This window comes from Chenopodium album, chromosome 20 (genome assembly GCF_948465745.1).
Source record: "Chenopodium album chromosome 20, dcCheAlbu1.1, whole genome shotgun sequence".
NCBI classification, from domain to species: domain Eukaryota; kingdom Viridiplantae; phylum Streptophyta; class Magnoliopsida; order Caryophyllales; family Amaranthaceae; genus Chenopodium; species Chenopodium album.
The window spans coordinates 4,923,266-4,944,111 of NC_137853.1; the positions used below are offsets into that span (position 1 = coordinate 4,923,266).

General features: G+C 35.1%; 2 protein-coding genes across 2 annotated transcripts; both read right to left on the reverse strand.

Annotated features, from left to right (window-relative positions):
• Positions 1 to 6,244: 6,244 nt before the first annotated feature.
• Positions 6,245 to 7,717, reverse strand: LOC145599243 (F-box/kelch-repeat protein At3g23880-like). Its single transcript, XM_081655644.1, has one exon. It carries the CDS (start codon positions 7,715 to 7,717, stop codon positions 6,245 to 6,247), a length of 1,473 nt encoding a protein of 490 aa, XP_081511770.1.
• Positions 7,718 to 9,399: 1,682 nt separating this feature from the next.
• LOC145598304 (ABC transporter F family member 3-like) lies at positions 9,400 to 20,366 on the reverse strand. The gene is made up of 18 exons (XM_081654642.1): positions 19,939 to 20,366; positions 17,851 to 18,066; positions 16,895 to 17,087; positions 16,540 to 16,748; positions 16,281 to 16,439; positions 15,558 to 15,686; positions 15,380 to 15,481; positions 15,120 to 15,266; positions 14,816 to 14,878; positions 14,477 to 14,523; positions 14,307 to 14,366; positions 13,994 to 14,076; positions 13,269 to 13,363; positions 12,425 to 12,511; positions 10,943 to 11,030; positions 10,652 to 10,737; positions 10,036 to 10,098; positions 9,400 to 9,720 (listed from the first exon to the last, which is right to left on the reverse strand). Exons 1-18 carry the CDS (start codon positions 20,140 to 20,142, stop codon positions 9,598 to 9,600), a joined length of 2,154 nt encoding a protein of 717 aa, XP_081510768.1. The 5' UTR covers positions 20,143 to 20,366; the 3' UTR covers positions 9,400 to 9,597.
• Between the last annotated feature and the right edge of the window lie 480 nt (positions 20,367 to 20,846).

The following is a 20,846-nucleotide window of genomic DNA, read 5'->3' on the forward strand; positions in this document are numbered from 1 at the left end:
GTTTAATCGTATTTGTTAAAATATTTATTTTAATGAAATGATAAGAATTTTAACAAATACGAATTTATTTTATTGGTTAGTCATTTTAAATTAGTAAAGAAGTATTAATTATTTGTAGCCAAGAAAAAATAAATCAGACAATAAGAGGATTGTGCGTCATTGAACAAACAATGATGCTAATAAAGTTTTGATTTTATACTGACCATTATTACGATCAATCGTTTTTTTTTTTTTGTGTGATTAATTAAGTTGGTGGTTCATGCATTATGTGTAATAGGATTGTTTTTATGTGATTAATTAAGCCGACCTTATTCTTAGAACAGATGTAAACCAACCTCCAAGGAATTATATTTTAGTTTTGACTTACGGAGTCAATTTTGCATTCTCAACTCATGTAATGGTATCAAAATTTTAGTTGCATCTTTCACGATTCATGACCTTTGGCCGAACACACTAAGCACCAGGGGCGGATTATATAAGGAGCGTACATGGGCTTGACCCCTGATACATTTAAAAAAAAAAGTGTGGTTGTAGTAGTGGACATAATAGTATAAAATCAAAACCTTAGTAGAATATTCTATTCAAACAAATTCATACATATTTTCGTATTTGTTGACATCATTATTATCATTTTCTTTTAATATTTCAAGTGCACTCGCGAATTGAACATTTATATAAATTAACAAATTACATGAAATTACGTATATATTATATTTCATGACCCATATAATATATATTATATTACACATTATTGATCCATATAAAATATATTATACAATAAATTTTCAAGTGGAGTATGTTAGAAAATTAAATTGATTGATCACACTCATGGAGTAAGGTAGCCAGAGCCAGCCAGTTTTCACTAAATAGGCATAAGAGTATTTGAACTGCAGAAAAATAGTGCGGAGGATTAGTCAGAATTGGGCATGTCATCCAATTCGTGACGTGGATGATCCGCTGAATCCATTGCTGACTTCACCACGATCAATTAGGTAAAACGGTTCTGCAAAGTTTGTTTGTTCATATAGGCAGCGTGGTTATAGTAGTCAGAATTAGGTATGCCATGCAATTCGTACTGCATGGCGAGACTCCTCTACCACTCTATAAATGGATGCTCGATAAATCTCTTCACTTCATCAAATTCAAATAAAATAAACTGATTACTTGCACGTATGGCTATGGATGCTGCAACCAAGCTTTATGTAATTGCTGCAGAAATGGGGCAACTGCAAAATGAGATGGAAGAGCACCTTAGAGTGCTAAACCTCTTTTTGAGGAGTGTTGGAACAATGGATCCTGTCAGGAAAGAAACGCGCTCTTCGCCCAGCTTGTTTAACGTATTTGTTAAAATATTTATTTTAATAAAATGATAAGAATGTTAACAAATAATTTTTTTTTATTGGTTAGTCATTTTAAATCAGGTAGAGAAGTAGTAATTACTCAAAATAAAGCAGACAATAAGATGATTGTGTGTAATAACAAAGTTTTGATTTTACACTGACCATCATTCCGATCAATCGTTTTTTTGTGTGATTAATTGAGTTGGTGGTTCATGCATTATGTGTAATAGGATTGTTTTTGTGTGATTAATTAAGCAGTTGGTTCATTTATTGTGGGTGTATGTTAGATTGTTCATTCATAGGAGAAACTAAAGAATCATCATTATTATTAACGAAACTATGAATGTTAGTACTAGAATTATACATGCCTTAAATTTTTCAACAAACAACATTATTCTTAAAACAAATGTAAATCGACCTCCATTGAATTATCTTTTAGTTTTGAGTCTTTTGACTTACGGAGTCAATTTTTGCATTCTCAATTCATGTAATGCTAACAAAATTTTAGTTGCATCTTTCACGATTCATGGCCTTTAGCCAAACACACTAAGAAATAAGCACCCATCCTCTTGCACATTCACAAATGTCTAATTATGGAGGTCAAAATTTTCAATTAGGATATATGTTTATCCATTACTTGATCAACTTCATGTAGTGTGGCCAGACATTACATTCTTTGGCCAATCCACTCAATCATATCAATATTGGGTTAATCAATGGGTAAACACGGGAAGTAGTGTTTATAATCAATATGAGTATTTTCAAAGGGCTCTCGCGCTTAATCATGTTGCTAATGTCGATTATATATTAAAAAGTAAGTATATAATATTCTTTAATCTCACATATTTATTTTTCAAATGTTAATTATGTTTTAATTTTTTTCTTCCTGGAATCCCCTTTCTTTCGGCTACCAACGCTTGTACTTATTAAAGAACTCATGACTATACATGAAGAATTGCAAATTCCCAGACCATTTGTGAAATGCGGAACGGTAAGTGGTCTGAATATTTTGCTTGTGGGGCTGTATTATTGTGTGAAAGATACGGCCTACACTCCAACAGATTGTGGCGTATATTACTATAGACACCCATTTGTGTCTCCCCAAAACCAAGCCCAGTGATGAATACCTTTCACGTCGAACCATAATCGAATGAGGTGAAAGTGGTTGAAAATCAAGTGTTGCGGTTTAGTTTTATTAAAATTCTTTTCTCTCTGTTTTTGAAAATAACTCTATTTATTTGAAAATAGCCAAACCAGTTTAGTTTGGTCCATTATTAAGGTCCAATAATAGTGTAATTGGATGGGGCCGAAAAGACCTTTCCAACAATATATTATAAGCCCAATTCCGATGAATATTGAGGAAGTTATGGCCAAAATACTAAACTGGGCCCGGTTAATTATTTACAAACGGCCCAATGATCTAGAGGAGGGCCCAATATTAATTATTATTCCTAAAATCATTAGGATTAATTATAATTTTCTAGAAGTTTCTAGAAGGTTCTTTTTAATTCTAATATTATTAGATTTAATAATTATTTGTTTTAAATAGACTTTTATTTGGAGTAAAACATTATTTTATTATCTTAAAAAATACGTATTTTATCTTCTGTACGGATTCCGTAGATCAAGTTGATTAAAGATCGGATTCTGTGTGAAGAAAACGCGCTAATACAGGTTGTCGCCAAACGACAAGTCTGTCGCCACGCGACAGACCTTGTCGCCTCGCGACAGACATTGTCGCGTCGCGACAGAGTCGATTCCTGGCGACAGCGTGTAGTTTTATTCCTTATCAAATTCTGTATTTTTCCGGACTATTTTCATTATAAATAGGGTCCCGAACCTCTGTTTTCATGATTAATCATCAACTCTCATCATTAATTCTCTCTATTCTCTCTCTAAGCAATATAGCTTATTCTTTCTCTCCCTATTTCTAAACCAACCTTTTTACAAACAATATTCCGCATTCGCAAGAATTAGAATCTCTTAGCCAAGTTCGAAGTTGCCTTCGCCCTAGACGTGAAAGGTTGATAATTTCTGAGGGTTTGGTCCAAATCTAGTCAAAACTTTATTTAATTTGATTTTGATTTAATTATTTAATTAATTTTTATTATTTTCATTGAAGTTTACTAACTCGTGTATTTTGTTATTAGAAAGAGGTACGAGACTTCAAAGTAAGTAGATTAGCTTACTCCCTATTTTATTAACAATGTAGAAAGCATGCTTATTATTGTTTTATGATTCCTAGTATCATGTTAGGATGTTTAATATTCCTAGTGCCATGTTAGGATGTTATTTTATGCTTTCTAGAATCATGTTTAGGATGCCTTTACTCTTTCTAATATCATGTTAGTGCCATGTTAGGTTTGAAACTTTGATCTTTATTGTTTAGTGACATGCTAGGATTTGTTATTAATCTTGTTAGTATCATGCCTAGGATCTTGCTATTATATTTAAGCTTTATTATGCCTTAACATGATATTATTATTATGATGCTTATGTTGCTTGATATTTTATTTATTGTTATTGCTTGATCACACCTTTTATGATTGTTAAAGGGAATTTGTACTTGAAATCACGCTTAATAAGATAATTAATAATTTGGTTTAGGCTAATGTGATTTTAACTCAAGTGATCGCCAATAATAGTTTTATTTGTGCATTAATATTCAACAACATAGATTAAACAGGGTAGGATTAATATAATGTTTGTATGTTATTCGAAAAGCGCACATGAATACGAGCTGAACAAAGTAGAGGCCTATTTTATAGGGCGGGTCCTTTCTTTTGTAGATTGGATTCGTACCCTCATCCCCGAACCCTGTTTGGTTCAAGACCTTATGGAGTTGATGGTACTTTTGGATTGTCTTTTGGGTTTACAAGTTCCTAAAACTTGTTGGCGACTCTTTTGCTCTCTTTTCTTTCCCTTTGGAACGCCACCATACTTTAGTGTATGATCACAGTGGGGTTCAAGTTTGGGGTCATAATGCTTGAAATATTCCCTACAATTACCTACATTTAAGAAATGTTTTAACAGACTGTTATCAACAATCATTCTATTTGTTTCCAGGCCAGCTTAGATAAAAATATGTATTTTAAGCCTTGTTTAAGCTTAATGAATAAAGTTAAGAGATTGCAATATTTGTTTCCATTAATAATCAAATTAAGAGATTGTAATAGGGATGTTAGTGGGGCAGGTCAAGTAGGAGACCCGCCCCATATAATATATATTATACAATAAATTCTCAAGTCGAGTATGTTTGAAAATTAAATTGATTGATCAAACTGTAATCAGACATTAATTCTTCGGCCAACTTGTTTAATTATATTTGTTAAAATATTTATTTTAATTAAATGATAAGAATGCTAACAAATACGAATTTTTTATTAGTTAGTCATTTTAAATTATGTAGAGAAGTAGTAATTATTTGAAGCCAAGACAAAATAAAGCAGACAATAAGAAGATTGTGTGCGTAATAACAAAGTTTTGACGAATCAATTTTTTTTTTTTTTTTGTAATATGATTGTTTTTACGTGATTAATTAAGAAGTTGGTTAATTTATAGTGTGTGTATGTTAGATTGTTCATTCATAGGAGAAACCAAGGAATCATCATTATTAACGAAACTATGAACGTTAGTACTAGGATTATACATACCTTAGATTTTTCAACAAACAACACTATTCTTAAAACAAATGTAAACCGTGACAAAAATTTTGTTGCATCTTTCACGATTCATGGCTTTTGGCCAAACACACTATGCAGTAAGCACCAGTTTGCACCCATCCTCTTGCACATTCACAAATGTCTAATTGTGGAGGTACAAATTTTCAATTAAGATATGTTTATCCATTGTTTGATCTAACCATACATTAGATTCTTTGGCCAATCCACTCAATCATATCAAAATGGGGGTTATCAATGGGATAAACACGGGAGTTGTAGTATTTATAATCAGGGTATTTTCAAAGGGCTCTCGTCCTTAAATCCTTAATCATGTTGTTAATGCCAATTATATATTAAGAAGTAAGTATATAATATTTATTAATCTCACATATTTATATAACTTGTATATTTTGGTAATTCATATGAGCACTATAATTACATAGTAATTCGTAGTATTATTTTTCTCTCTTCCAAGACAACTTAACATATTTTATTGCCTTACAAATTAAATCTTCTAAAACTTTGTGTTAATGTTGATTTTAAATTAATAACCATCAAAAGTGACCGTTATCTGATGTAGATAACAGGTCTTAGGGTCTGTTCTCATTGACTGAACTGAACTGAACTCAGCTGAACTGAACTGAAATGAATATTTTATAAGAGAAGGAAATTAGGAGCTGAACTGAACTGAGCTGAACTGAATTGAATTTCAACATAAGAGAACAGGCCCTTAGGCTTTGTTTGTTTCATTGTTAGTAAAGGAAAAGAAGAGAAAGGAAAGGAGGGGAAAAGAAAGGAAGAGAAGGGAAAAGAAGGAGATTTTATTTCCAATGTTTGGTAAATGAAATGTAATGAATGGAATAGAAAGGAAATATGCTTTTATTTTCTATTTATAGTCGAAAGCTGAAAATTTGTAAAAAGACTTTCCTTTCACTTCTCTTCCCTTCCTTTAAATTTTCATGTTATTCATCAAACCAAATATGGGAACATATTAAAACCTTTTCCCAAATCCCTTCCATAAAAAAGGAACATATTAAAACCTTTTCCCAAATCCCTTCCATAAAAAAGTGCCTTAGATTTTTATAAATTAGAGACCGCCTCCAATGAAGCGTGTAACAAACTTTCTGATAAATAAAAAGTTTAGCCAATGCCAAATCTTACACAGGATAATACCTATGAAAGAATTTCAAAATCTAGGAAAATAGACCAACAAAAGTAAGGAAAATAAAAGAGCTACACCGCTTAAAACGTGCAGGGGTTGGACATCACTGGTTGGTTGACTTCGCGAATACAATAAGGCAGCTTTGCTAAGCTATACCACTCTTTGGCTCTATAACGTTCACATTTTTTTTCTGTCTCAAAATCAGTGTAATAGATGGGATTGTCCATAAATTGTGGTCCTGCAGGCTCTATGAAAGCGCTGTCAACGGACGAAGCATCACCATCACCATCACCATCTTCGTCATCATCATTTTCTAGTATTAGTTCTCCATCAGGTTCAAATTCTTTGTCACGATATTCCCCTAACATATATCTCCTACACTCTTGCTGCAATAAATCCAATTTTACCTCCTGTTGTTGATCCGATGATGAATAATTTTGACTTGGTTGTACAGAAACAAGACTCTCGGTATAGGCAAGAATAGCAGCGTCTACCATAAGAGGGAGCGATTTCACTTGTTGTAGTGTGACCAAATCATAGCATTTTAGCTCTTGGTCTTTGGCGTTGTGAAACACAATTAACCTGTTGTTCCGCAGCAGCATTGATGGAGTAAACAAGACGAAGTCAGGAATCGTGACAGATAGTTGTTTGCTCCAATACCCTGCAGGGCCATACTTTTGTAAAACCCATAAGTCTATGGTCGATGTAGGCTGTAACCAGTTGCTGTCCAAAATATAAACGGCAGGATACATGTTATCAGAGTCAGAGCCACGATCCAAAAACCCTTTCGGTCTATAAGGCAGACTGGTCTGCAAAAAAACCTCATCAACCATGTCAAAAGAGAGAAGAAATGTGCAATCAAAGGACATCCAATGGCACATACGACCTTTAGAGAAAACATTATGAGAAACCCATACTATGTTCATTGTTTCGATATGGAGCTCCCTCCAGCAATTAGCAGCAAGGGAGTATATCAGTAGCCCCTTCCTAATGTTAACTCCAACTCCAACTCCAACTCCAAGACAGGGTTTAGTACAATAAAAACAAACAACCTTGTAATCATTGGTTTCGGAGTCGAACCCGAAACCAAGATTTTGATGAATAAGATCATCTGCTAAACTGGGCAGCTTAAACACTTGTCGAGTAGCCGGGTTCCAAAACAAAAACACCGTCTCAGGAGGACCTGTTCTGTGGAATTCGACAAAGAAAACGCCATTACAAGGGCCGGAAATCTTGATATCTTTGATTACGTCGCGATGATCAATACCCAACTTGGGTTGTTTATACGAGAGGACAGCAGGTCTAATCTTAAATGCAGTTTCAATTTCAAATGTAAAATTTTCGTAAGAGAAAACAGAAAACGAACAAGCACGGGAAAATTCGGTCAAAAAAGAATCATAACCAAGATTTGAACGAGCAGCATAATGTTTTGATACAAATTCTGAGGATTTTATGATAGAGCGCCAATACTTACATACACTCGTAAATCGAATCAACGATTTCACCGGTAATTGAGCAAGTATCTCTATCAACACATCACCTGGGATTTCCATATCCAAGGAATCAAAAAATTTTAACTGTACAAGATTGCTAGTATTTGAAAATCAAGAGTGATTCTTGGAGGAAAATCAATTTAAAAGAGAGGGAGGAACACTCAGAAAGAGGGGTAGGGTTTCCTCAAAAATAAAAGAAAGAGGGCTAGGGCTTTGGTGAAATTTTCACCCCAGTCTTTATACTGATCGACTTAAATATAATATTTTTTTTTTACCTTTTTTTTAATTAGAAGATAATAATTGTTAGTACTCCGTATAACCTTTTCCTATTTGGAGTATACGTAGTATTATCTTGATAAAATTATAGTGAAATAGATAAAGTTTAATCTTTAGCTAATTTAAGATAACTTCTAAATTTGTTTGGAATAACTTAGACTCTAATATGTAAATTTCAATCCATCATAATGAAGCCTAAATAATCATAGGAGTAACAAAACCATATAGCTATTTGATGAAAAATTGCTCCCATTAATCTGAACTTTGTCTCGTCCGCCGAAAATAATCCCAACTTTCGTTTATTATCTATTGCACCCAACTTTAGGGTATTAATTTTCGTTGCACCCAACAGGTCATCTAACCTGATGTAGCAGGTCACCTAGCCACGTGTCAACGTATGATTGGCTTAAATTTTATTTTTTTTCTTTTAAAAAAAAAACAAAAAACAAAAAAAAAAAATAAAAACCCCACAAACCACCCCATACCAGCAGCCGGCCACCACACCCCCACCCCCACCACGCCGGAAAATCACCCCCACCCTCGAAAAACCCCTCCCCTGCTGCCGGAAACCGCCGCCCAACCTTCCCCCTACCTTGAAACCCACCTCTTCCCTTCCCCCATCCCCGAAAACCCCTCCCTCGTGCCCATAAACCACCGCCCAGCACTCCCCCTTCCCTCGTTCCCGGAAACCGCCTCCCAGCCCACCTTCCTACTTCCCCTTCCCCCTGCGCACTTCACACACTTCACCAACCTCCCTGCTTCCCTTTCCCTGCAACTCCACCAACATCCCATTGCAACCACGACCACCAGCAAGGGCAGCAACAGCCTGCTTCTACCCAAAATCCCCCAAATCCTAACCCTTAAACCTTACATTCGAGACGAAATCAGCCACCAACGGCAGAAATCGGCCGATAAAAGGTTGAAATCAACCATTCAACCCCAACAGCGACCGATTTCGGCCATATGTGGCCAATTTTGGTGGTCGATTTTGGGAAGGGGGGTTGTTTTATGGTGGGGAAACACACATGTAGGTGTGGTGGCTGGCCATTTTCGGTCATTGTGGTGGTCAATTTGGCTGGCTGCTGGGCTACGTGAGGGGAGAGTGTGCGCTGGTGGTGGTGGTGTGGTGGTGGAGGTGGGGCTGGTGGTGGATTAGTTTAGGAAATTAATTTTTTTTTTCTTTTCATTTTTCTTTTTTTTTTTCCAACCAATTACATATTGACACGTGTGCAAAAAAATTTAATTCACAAATGTTAACCTGATTAACCGGTTTCAGGTAAATTGGGTGCAATAGAAATTAATACCCCCCAAAGTTCGGTGCAATAGATAATAAACGAAAGTTGGGATTATTTTCGGCGGACGAGGCAAAGTTCAGATTAATGGGAGCAATTTTTCCTATTCGTTATATTTCAACTTTTTTGCATGTTACATATGAATGTAATCAATTAGTGATTGCTGTATAGTAATTGTTTGCAAGAATAACATAATCACATAATCATACACTCCAAAGCTTAATTAGTGGCAACATACAGCAGCATGTTTGCTATGGTTTCAAACACTCCAGCCATTTCACATTCGTGATATTCTATGCCCACCACTTAAAAACATATTATGTGTTCGCTACATAAAAACTTTAGAACTCATGTTTTGACAACCGACTCAACTCAAGATGAGTGCAGTAACTTCTTATAATCTTGGAATGTCCCACGGAAAGGTGTCACGATCCCATCAGACACTGCCCACAGCTCATCAACACTGTTTGAAATTAAGTGTTCATCGTGGCTAACCTGCATAGACATAGACATCACTTATCCAGTTAAGGATTGTTGTGTTTGTGCTCCAATGGTTGGTTTGGTACAGGTTATAAGTAACATTCGAAGGCAATGGTAATGAGTTAGGAAAGTTTCACAACAATGTTCATGATAGTGCAATAAACAGTTATGATGAAAATTTCAACACATACTTAGAGGTGAGGAAGCATTATCACGGACATTGTTGGACTTAACCTCATTACCATTACTATCAATTGGGGCAAAAGAGCCAAAAAAAAAGTATCAATAAATGGTAGCTACAGGCTACAGCCAAATGAAAGAAAATAATACCATCAGTATTCCTCCTTGGAACATAACAAGACCCTGGATAAGAGCTTCTACGGCATCCAAATCCTGCAGTTAATTTAAAATACCATAATCAATTCATGTCTGAAAAATTTCAATTGAAACGTCTCCTACATAGAACAGTAAACCCACAAACCACATTGAAGGATTCTTCACATAACTTGGCAACTGCTATTGTTAAAGGTTGGCAATCTTCTACTGTGAACAAATGTATGATGACAGAACAATATTGGGAAATAGCATAAACAAATCAAGCTGATATAGCAAATACGTTTACTAACCATTAACCTTTAGTTCCCCACAATATGAACAAATAAGTCAATCCACATTATTTTCATATTTTTGTGACATGTCAGACACAAACTGGAAAAAAGAAAATGTCAAGCCCACATTTTTTCATTATTTTTGACGCGAACTACACACAGAAATGGACTATGCAACAAAGAATTCGACTTTTCAATTCATAAAAGTTTGTTAATTCAATAATTCATCCACCTGATACATTCAAGATTTTGAGGGCACTGCTGCCTCACCCATGGTTCAGCAATTTAGCACTCTTTTATACGAAGTAACCAATAATCACAACGATGAAAATACTTACAAGATGATTTGATGGCTCGTCCAACAATAATAAATGTGGCTTCTTGAAAGTAATCTTTGCAAAAGCTACTCTGCTTTTTTGACCACCTGTTACAAAAAACCATTATATCCATTAATGGAGTACCAAAACTTCAACAACCATAAATTGCAGGATCACCGAGAAGCAGACATGATTAAGTAAAAAATGAATCACAATTGGATATAGTTTTCCGCATCCATTCTGCAAGCTAAGAGAAAGTTTCCACGATGACCAGCATACCAAATATTACCAATATGCTGAAAAGGAACATACCAGATAATGTGTACATAGGCTGAAGCGCAAGATTTCCAGTTATACCAAATGAACCCAAATGACCTCTCAACTTCTGTTCAGGAACACCCTGAAATATTAACATATATAAAGTTTTCAGAATGGTCCGGTCAAATCTTTCAAGTATACAATGAAAGCCACTAAAGAAAGTTTTCCATCATAAATTCCCTCCTCAACATGTTCACTAATTTTGCACATATTTCTCTATGCCAAATTATTTAATAAATGCTACTGATAAGTGATTAAGTAGGTAACTGCATCGGAAATGCTGCCTGGGGTTCTACTAAAAGTCTGAAACTGTGGACACCTGAAAAATCGGTTCTTTCTCATCGGATAGTGGGAAACATAGATAACATAACATCCTAGGGCCCTAGGCCGAGGGATTCTGATGGAAGCTGCAACTGCCAAATCAGATTCTTCAACAAAACTTAATGAAAGTACTTAACTAGATAGACCAATCCTTCTTTTCCTGCTTAAGCCAAGAATGCAAAGACACCAGCCACTACTATTACAAGTTCACATTCTCTTCACCTGTACTGCCTTAACAGATTCTGCCGGGACATCTTTGCTACATTTTCCTGAAACTGAGACTTCTCAAGCTCACTCGGGGTTTTTTCTGAAGGCTTTTTAGGTATGTAATAGCTTATGTGAAGCTATTGGCTAGTCTACTTTATTCCTAATCGCTTATGCGAGGCTTTTGGCTGGACTACTTTATGGATGATGTCCAATTTTCCATTGTTCCATACACTTCAAAAAAATTTAATTTGCAATGTCATGAATATCACACTTGTCAAATCTACAAAAAGTTATTTTAAAAAAATAATAAGACGAGTCTAACAAAATCCCACATCCCTCATCAAAAAAAGAAAGAGAGATCCCACGTGAGTGCATTTTTGCTTCAGTATAAATTACCAAAAAAACAATCAAGGTTCAATATGTAAATAAATGTAAGAGTCAAAACATTGCAAGTAAAAAAACAAAGGAAGAACCAGTGGCATAGTTGCATAAGTGGCTTCTCACAACCTTTACACTGTATGTCACAGCTGTTGTAGCATAATCTGTAAAGTTGGTTTTTTTTACTTAATTATGGTTTTTGATAGTTTTTATAGATGTATATGAACATGTATTCTTTAGCACCTTAATTTGTTAAGAACCGAGGGCAAAACATTCATACTGGCCACAAAATGAATAACAATTATCTAGACATGTAGAAATTAATATTATCAATGTGAATAGCAGCTTTATTGCTACAACTAAAGACATAAGAAAATAGCCAATAATAAACCAACATCAAGCTCTGAATTTATTGCCAAAAGTGACATGTTTCAAGGGATGGCAAGTAAAATCCTGTTTAAAACAGCCCTACATAATGGAGCAGTCTTTACATAATGCAATGGTGTTATTTAATTCTAAGGAATAATTTCATGTAACCGACAATAAAAACAACATTCTCAGAAAACCTACCGGGAAGCAGCGCATCAAATATAGAAGAGGATTTGAAGACAAGTCCAATCCATCAACATGGTGCTGACTAAATACAGCAATACGGACCTGCATATATAAAGTAAAAGATTAGAAGTTGACTGCGGTTGAAACAAACATGAGAAAACATGCCTTCAAGATTTTCTTCATGAACTTAATTGTTTATAGAGCCATAAGCTCCTTTCAGTTTCACAACAGCAAGAAGTCTGGTCTAAATTAAAGAATCCTACTACTATTCAAAAAAATTAACAAAAAAAAGCCCAACCAAAATGACATGTGAACCAAGCAAGCATAAAAAACAGGCAGTTGAACAAATGACAAGGCAGGGAAGAAAAACAATCAGCAAGTAACTGACCAAGACTATCAAATAATTCACAGAAAGATACAGCAGCATTAGCATTCACATATAGATAAAGTAGCTCAGGAAGCCAATTTAACTCCAGCTATAGGCTTGAAAGGTGGAATTTGAAAACAGGTCTTGCCCTGACATTAATGCTAGTGAAGTTTCAGTAGAAAAGATGCAAGACCACACAGCACCACGCCACCACTCAGCAATCAACGAGGAAAGAAAATAAAAGGTAGAAAAGATACTGACTGCAATACATCACAAATGACGACACTACAATACTGAGACAAGAAGACTTCTAATTTTTTAAAGCTCTGAAAAAGAAATGTCAGCTTATAGCATTAACAATTGCAAAAAAAAGAAAAAATTACAATACCAAGGCTAATTACAATAACCATATTATTCCAGGCAGCAATGAAAAGTTTAATGCAACAAGGATAATAGTTTGATAAAATGTGTACCAATGTACATACTGTATACCTTGGCTGAGCGGAATACAGTTCCTGAGCTTGGTTGCAGTTCCCCAGCAATCAAGTTGAGTATTGTGGACTTGCCAATACCATTAGGACCAACCACTGCAGAATAGTATTAAATTTAGATCAAAAGCATCCAATAATCAAGACTTTTCACCAAAAAATTTGACAACATGCTTGGTCCAAATCAAACCAAAATCATTCTAATGGGAAACAAAATGCCTTATCTAAATAAAGATATCATCACTTATGAATATAGGCATACACCTAAATTCCTCACCTAAACTAAATCATGTTCCTTAGCAAACATTCTGTAAGATAAAGAGAGACTAATTCATGAATCATGTCCACTGGTAATGGTTGGGAGCTTAATCAAAACAATTACACAAGATGGAAAGGATGATAGAGACAGCAAACTTTAAAGATTCATTAACAAATTGTTGCAGGAAAAAAAAAAAAAAAAAAAAGAAAAAAAGATTCATTAACAAATAAATCATTCAAACAAGAAGAGATCATTCAACATAGACCCAAAAGCAACACAGCAGATCTTATTGCCTTTTACATGTAAAGTAACAGAATTTCCAAATAAATGCAGTTGTTCACTCATACTGCAGATAATCAAATCAAAAACAAAAGAAAGATAGAAGAACCAAAATCGCTGAGGAGAATCCATCAGCACCTACAAGCAGTCAAGCAGACAAAAACCACGGAGAACTAAGACGAAAAACTTACTAGCAATACGACTGTCCAAATCAATCCCAAAATTCAAATTCTTGAACAGTGTCGGTCCGCCAGGATAGGCAAAAGATGCATCACTAAAACAACATTCAAACATAAACAACTTCAGAATAAATCCTGCCTTCATAACCAGAATCAGTTATTTGCAAAGATGAATTTGGACATAAAAATCAAGCATAAAGAGCCAGATTCCACAAAGCTTCCAAGAAATTAAGGAGATTAAGGTTTATCTATTATAAACACAATTATACCTGTGCGTAAATTCAAAATCAAAAGCAAAGAATGAAAATCAGAATCATAAACATACCTGAAACTTATGATAGGAGGACCTGGTCGGTCATCTGGTGTTGGAAATTCAAATTTGTAACTGCCAAGGTAGAAAACTGAATATTAACTTGAAGAAAACACAGCGTCAAATCATAAGCCAAAGACACATAAAATGTTAAAGAAGCAAGCCATGAAGATGGTAATGCATACTCAGGATCATTAACAATTGCATCAACAACACCCAAGCGGTCTAGTGCCTGTTAAGATAAAAAATAATAAAAAGAGAAGCATTCAGTAAAAAAAAAAAATTAACATGACGAAAATTTAAAATACTAATCATCTGGAAAAAGAAATCAACAGTGCAGATTTATAATATAACATGGAATATTTTCTTATTGAAAAGTTAGTTAAACAAGAATCAAAAGGTAAGAGCTATTCACTTTAACATTAAGTTCCAAAACGGGAGAATCTTAGATCATCCAACAAATAGCTAAGACATCATAAACCAAAAACCTTAATCAACAAAGTTAGAAGAATATCAATTAGCACCTTGATTCTAGATTGAACAAGAGATGCACGCTTCGCATTGTAACGAAATTTGTCAATAAAAGCCTGCAACATAGGAAGAAATGAAGAATAAAGCTTAGCACGCATAAAAATAGAGAGCAGGCCAGAAAATACGCAATGAAAAGCTATGAGACCTTGAAGGAAATAATATCGACTAGAACACAATAAAATAAATTTAAGGGAAATACTACTTGAATATGTAATGGTGGATGCTGAAAGCAATCATTGACATGATATAAACAAGCTACAACAATTAAATCGATTGCAGCAACTTTTGACCACAGACCTGCATATGCGACCTGGATTTTTCATTAGCCTCAACTGCTCTCTGTTGAACCTTCAGTTGTTCCTCTCTTGTCCTCTCAAATGTGTCATAATCTCCTTTGAATGTAGTCAATTTTTGCCCATGCAGATAAATGATATCAGTGACAACCTGAAGGGATATATTGAAAAGATATTTTTAATAATTCCACTTGACAAAGTTCAGAATATGGTATTACTAGTCAAACATCCTTGCCAACAAACAGCTTCAAATTAAAACTCTACCGAATTCAAAAATTCTCTGGCATGAGACACAACTATAAATGTTTTGGGCCATTTCAATAAGTAAGACTCCAGCCATAGCACAGCATGTAGATCAAGATGGTTCTGCACATAAAATTCAGAGGCAACCATTACATCAATACCATCAAAAAATAAGAGTTCGAATGAGCATAATACTTACTGTCGGTTCATCAAGAAGTAATAGATCAGGCTCTATAAACAACGCACGTGCAAGAGCTATACGCATTCTCCATCCTCCAGAAAAGGTTCTTGTGGCCTTATGCTGCATCTCTGGTGAGAAACTGAGACCCTGGAAATATTCCAATTGCCAACAAACTATCAGTATTTAGAATAGGCATCAACAACACTGAATAGCAAGTGACCTGTTCCAAAAAGACAACTTAATAATCAAGAAGAATCAAGGACATCCCAGATCTCCCTAAGCTATTTCATGGTAATTCATTTCTGTTTGAATGTGTAAAGCTCATGAAGCCATCGTACATGAAATTGATATTTATTCAGTCATAGTTTCAATCATGCAGCCCACTGTGTTATTGCAAGGGTATGACTACATACATCAGACACCCTGTACAACACTACAACTGTACAAGCTAGACTTAGTGATAAGTGGAGAATGGTTTCTTTCAATTTGTAACTAAGTACACTAGTACAGTGTGTTTGGTCTATTTTTCGTTATGATGTGATGAGGTGATTTTGGTGCTTGTAATGAGTGGTATGCCACTCTCATGTAACTTTCCCTTTTTGGCAATATGTTTAGCTTACTTTTACCCCAAAAAAATCCAAAATAAGTTGAGTAGAGCACATTCTATATATTTAGAAAATCATCTGGCTAAACCATGATCACAGCCAAACGAAAGCAATATCAATATATGCTCATACTGACCGCAAGGATTGAGGCTGCTCGTGCCTCTGCTGAATCAGCATCTATGAGTTCAAGTCTTTTGTATATTTCTTGCAGCCTCTCCGTAATGGTATCTTTACCAATATCTCCGTTCAATGCACCATTGCTTTTTTCATCTGAGCCCTGAAGTTCTTGTTCTCTCTATTGAAAAGATGAATAGAGAGCAATTAATATCCAAATAACTGTAATAATGTAATGTACCTAACGGCATGTGATGAAAATTTTAGAAGTAAAGTTTCACCTGCAGTGCTAATAAGCGAGCTTCTTCTTGCAAAAGCTGGTTTCGTTCAATGTCTGAATTGAGTACACACTGTAAGGCAGTTGTGTCATCTCCCACCACTTCTTGCTCCACATGTAGTATTTGGCAGTTTTTTGGAATACCATCAATGGCCTTCAAGGCCATGTGCCTGAGGAATGTAGTTTTTCCTGTACCATTTCTTCCAATAAGTCCTGCCAATGAAGAACAATAGCATTAACTAAGTCACCGGAAATACACTGCTGAATTTTTAAAGATTAGATTGCTCATTGCCATTTCTAATGAGCAAGAGACTTGAGGAGGAGGTGCCTCACAGAATACCGGAGTGTGGAAAACATACCATAGTGTCTCCCAAAAGAAAGAGTCACTGAACCATCTACAATGAGATCCCGGCCTCCAACAGATACAGTAAAGCTATCTAAATGGATATCCCTGATAGTAGGTCCACCAGTGTCTTGCCCGTGATTTACGCATACAACAGGCATTCCTGCTCTGACAGCTTCCATTTCTTCCACATGCTTCAGGTATTGAACCTGTTTGATTTTGAACAATAAGATAATGAATGCAAAGGGCATACAAGATAGATATAGACAACTAATAATCACCAAGAGAGCAAAACTAACTACACACTAAGACCTGGGAATTCTACACATTACTTCAATCAAAATAGAGTTCAAAGGAAGTTGAAACACATTGCATATTATGACCCCCCCCCCCCCCCCCCCCTCATATAGCAAGCCTACTCTTTCTATTGAATATTAGATTGGGAAAGAATTGAAATGCCTAGTTCATTCCAAACAAAAAGTTGAAATAGGTTATGTTATTTGATTTGATCCATTATATCTCTCTCTATCTACAGATAACCTGCCTACATTACAAAAAACCTTCATGCTACTTAAAATGGAAAATTTTTCACATATCATGTGAAGTAAACCCATCCACTAACTCTCTTTCTCTCACACTCTCACCCCACCCTACTAAATCCTAAATAAGTGTGTTCAAACCTAATAGGAAGATATTTGAGGACAGAGGGAGTGTTATAATACTGAATATATTGTGATGCTTTCATTGTGCATAGATGGTTAGCTAACCCCCACCAAGCAACTCAGAATGGCATATTACATACACTCCTAGCAACCTGACAATCAGTCAAACAATAAATATATAACTAGTCCAGGAAGCATCCAATTTGCTGTTCCAAACCAATAAGCTTGAAGTTGTTCAAGAGGGACACGAGTAAAAAAAAACAAATTAAGACTTGTGACAAACAACCTTGTAAGAAAACATTGAATTTACCTCCCTTTGACGTTCGTCCTTCCTCTTCTTCCTCTCAATCTTCATTTTGTCGCGCTCAGTCAATAGAGGGCCATCTACCTCCTCGACCTTTTTTTTTGGCACGACATCTTCGTCCATCCCATCAAACATCCTTACTGGTGCTGCTAGACTTCTTACAGTCGGCTTTGGCTTAACTAATCCATGTTTCCCAAATTTATCACATAATATGCTACACACCTGTCAAGATTGCCAAAATACAAAAAAAAATCAAATAGGTTTCATCATAACACAACAGATTCAAGATATCGATACTCCCTCTTTTTTAAAAAATAAAAAAATAAAAAAATAAAAAAAATGTTACAATTTGCCCGGCACATAGTTTAAGTAAATTTAATTGACTTGAACATAATTAAATGTAACTGGGGTAATTAGAGTATTACAAAACCATGAAAACTATAGGTCGTGTATGTTAAAAAGCTATAAGCTCAACTGATTATGTTAGCTGATTTTGACTAGCGTATTGTATTAAATGTTTATATAAAGAATTGGTAAATAATTGATTGCTTAAAGCTATTTCGAATGCAAAATGGCTGATAAGCTAATTGTGGGGTAGGTACTTGAATTCGGGTTTTAGACTAAATGGGGGTATAAGTATAATTTCACCTAAAATATTTAAAGCAACTAATAAAAAAGCTTCTTTAAAATTACTTATTGAAAAAGAGCTTATTTGATGAAATAAAATTTTTTAATCAGCTCTACACCAAACACTTCAAATTAACTTATCTAGCGGTCAATTTGGTCAAATAAGCCAATAATGCCCCATAAGCTCTTTACCAAATACCTTTATAGTGGAGCTAAAAGTTTATTGAAAAGTAAGGAATATGAAAAGAAAAATAATACTCTCTCCGTTTTTTAATACTTGCTCCATTTCTATTGGACACGCATGCCGATGCTAATCTTTGATCATTAACATCTTTAATTATCAATAAGTATAAATTCTAACAATTGAAAATTAATAATCTATTCATTGATATGATTCCAACAAATACCCACAAGACTATATTTTTTCTTATGTATAAATCACAAACATTAGTCAAAGTAGGACAAATGAATAGTGCAAAAAATAGAAATTGAGCAACTATTTAAAAACGGAGGGAGTAATAAAAAAGTAATAACTGGTTCGGGTGGGGTTCATGAGAGGAGAGAGATGAATATGGAAAGGTTTGCCCAATGTATAAAAAGGTTCGAGGGCAATGAGGCGATGAAGATCCTGCTACGCCTGGGTGGGCTTTGGTGCACCTTGCCTCTTTGAAGTGAGGCACACAATATAAAAAGAAATTAATGAAAATTGCATATGTGCACCTCTGGTGAGCCGCTTTAAATGTGCCTCGCCTAGAGCAAAAAAGGCACTCTACCTTTATTGCCTAGTGCCTCTTTGTTATACAAAGGGTTTGCCAAAAATGAAAGTGTAACAACTTATAAAAATGGCCGCATTTGGTAAGAGTAACACTTTTAAACCTTAATGGATTATGTATATCGTTCACCTAAAACAGCTAGCAGCCTAGCAGTAAGTAAACCTATCACCTATGGAAGTTTGATCGAAAAAAGACAAAAACCTCACCTCACCTGTCCTTCCCTCTCTTCCCCAACAAAAGGATTTGAATGGCATGACATGGCAATATGGCAAAGTGAACCTTGGAATGCAAATGTTATTCAAAAGGCAAGAAAGGTAACAGCAAATTACAGTAGGAAGCCTTACAAGACACAAGACTTCACAATAAAAATCCCTTTGCATATCAACAAATTCATTGTCCTCTCCTAGATACTTTATTATGCTTATTTTGAGTAGTCCATACATTCTCTTAAGCCGAATTCATATAAACCTAACAGAAAACCCTAATCCTAGATCACATAATACTGAAAAATCAAAACTTTAGTCCCAATATAATTAAAATCACAAGAATCCAATAACAAACCACCTCCAATCTCTAATACACTAACATCATAATCAACTAACAATTACTATCAATACAAACTGTCAAATTAACTCATAATCAACATCATAATAATCAAACAAATAAAGCAATAGAATAAAAGAGAGAAAATTACAGAGCGGCACTCAGAGAAATCGGTAACGGCGCCAGAATCGACAAGGAGCTCGCCGAGTGCGTCGTATACGCCGTCACCTTCGGCGCCGAAATCGAAATCTTCGTCGGCGAGGACATTGACGATGTAATCAATAATAGGTTGGTCTATGTCTTCGGCTCGTCTTCCCAACACTTCGTGTACTACCGAGCTCGCCACCTCCGTCATCCTCTAATGGCGGAACAAATACTAGCGAGAATGAGAGAGTTGAGGAGAGAGAAAACTTTGGTATCTTCTTCCTCCTTCGCCAATTGTTTGTAACTCTGGTATTCGATTGTTTTTCGAAGGTGCGGAAAAGTGGAGATACGGCGTTTTAGCTGATCTGCAGGTCTTGAGTTTTTGGATGGAGGATGAGTGCAGCCGTACAGTGCGTGACTGCGTACTATTGATTGAAAAAAAAAAAATCTACTCGTATACGAGTAATATGGAATAATTAACCGGGTGAAATATCCTTAGCAAAATTACAATGATGCTATTTTTTTTGTTTAGAGAGCCACCAAGCGGATGATAAATGTAAATTATTGTTCATAGTAATTCACCTTACTCTATAGTTGATGGTGAGCTTATATATCCTTGTACGTAGTACTTGTTAAGCTGTTAATAAATTTGGAATGATCATTGATAATTGAAGTATTAATTTTAAGGTTTTAACACATATGGATGTATATTTAATTTATAAGCAAACAAGCTTTGCAATTCTCAATTTCACATGGTTAGTGAACAGGTAAATAAAGAGTTCTAAAGTTTTGAAACTATGAACAGCTATATACTTTGTGTGATACACTACTACATTATGGATGGACCTCATTATTTATGCTAGAGGGTTTTGTGGAGCTTCAAGAGAAGGAAGGAGGGAAATCAAAAGCAGCTCA

Bases quoted from the DNA above. Each gene is read 5' to 3' on its own strand.
- LOC145598304 (XM_081654642.1), bottom strand. From the start codon at position 20,142: ATGACGGAGGTGGCGAGCTCGGTAGTACACGAAGTGTTGGGAAGACGA. The intron at 14,879-15,119 runs GTCTGTGGTCAA...CCTATGTTGCAG, and splicing joins AATCCAGGTCGCATATGCAG to GCTTTTATTGACAAATTTCG. The intron at 9,721-10,035 runs GTATTATTTTCT...ATGTCTATGCAG, and splicing joins TCCAAGGAGGAATACTGATG to GTTAGCCACGATGAACACTT.
- LOC145599243 (XM_081655644.1), bottom strand. From the start codon at position 7,717: ATGGAAATCCCAGGTGATGTGTTGATAGAGATACTTGCTCAATTACCG.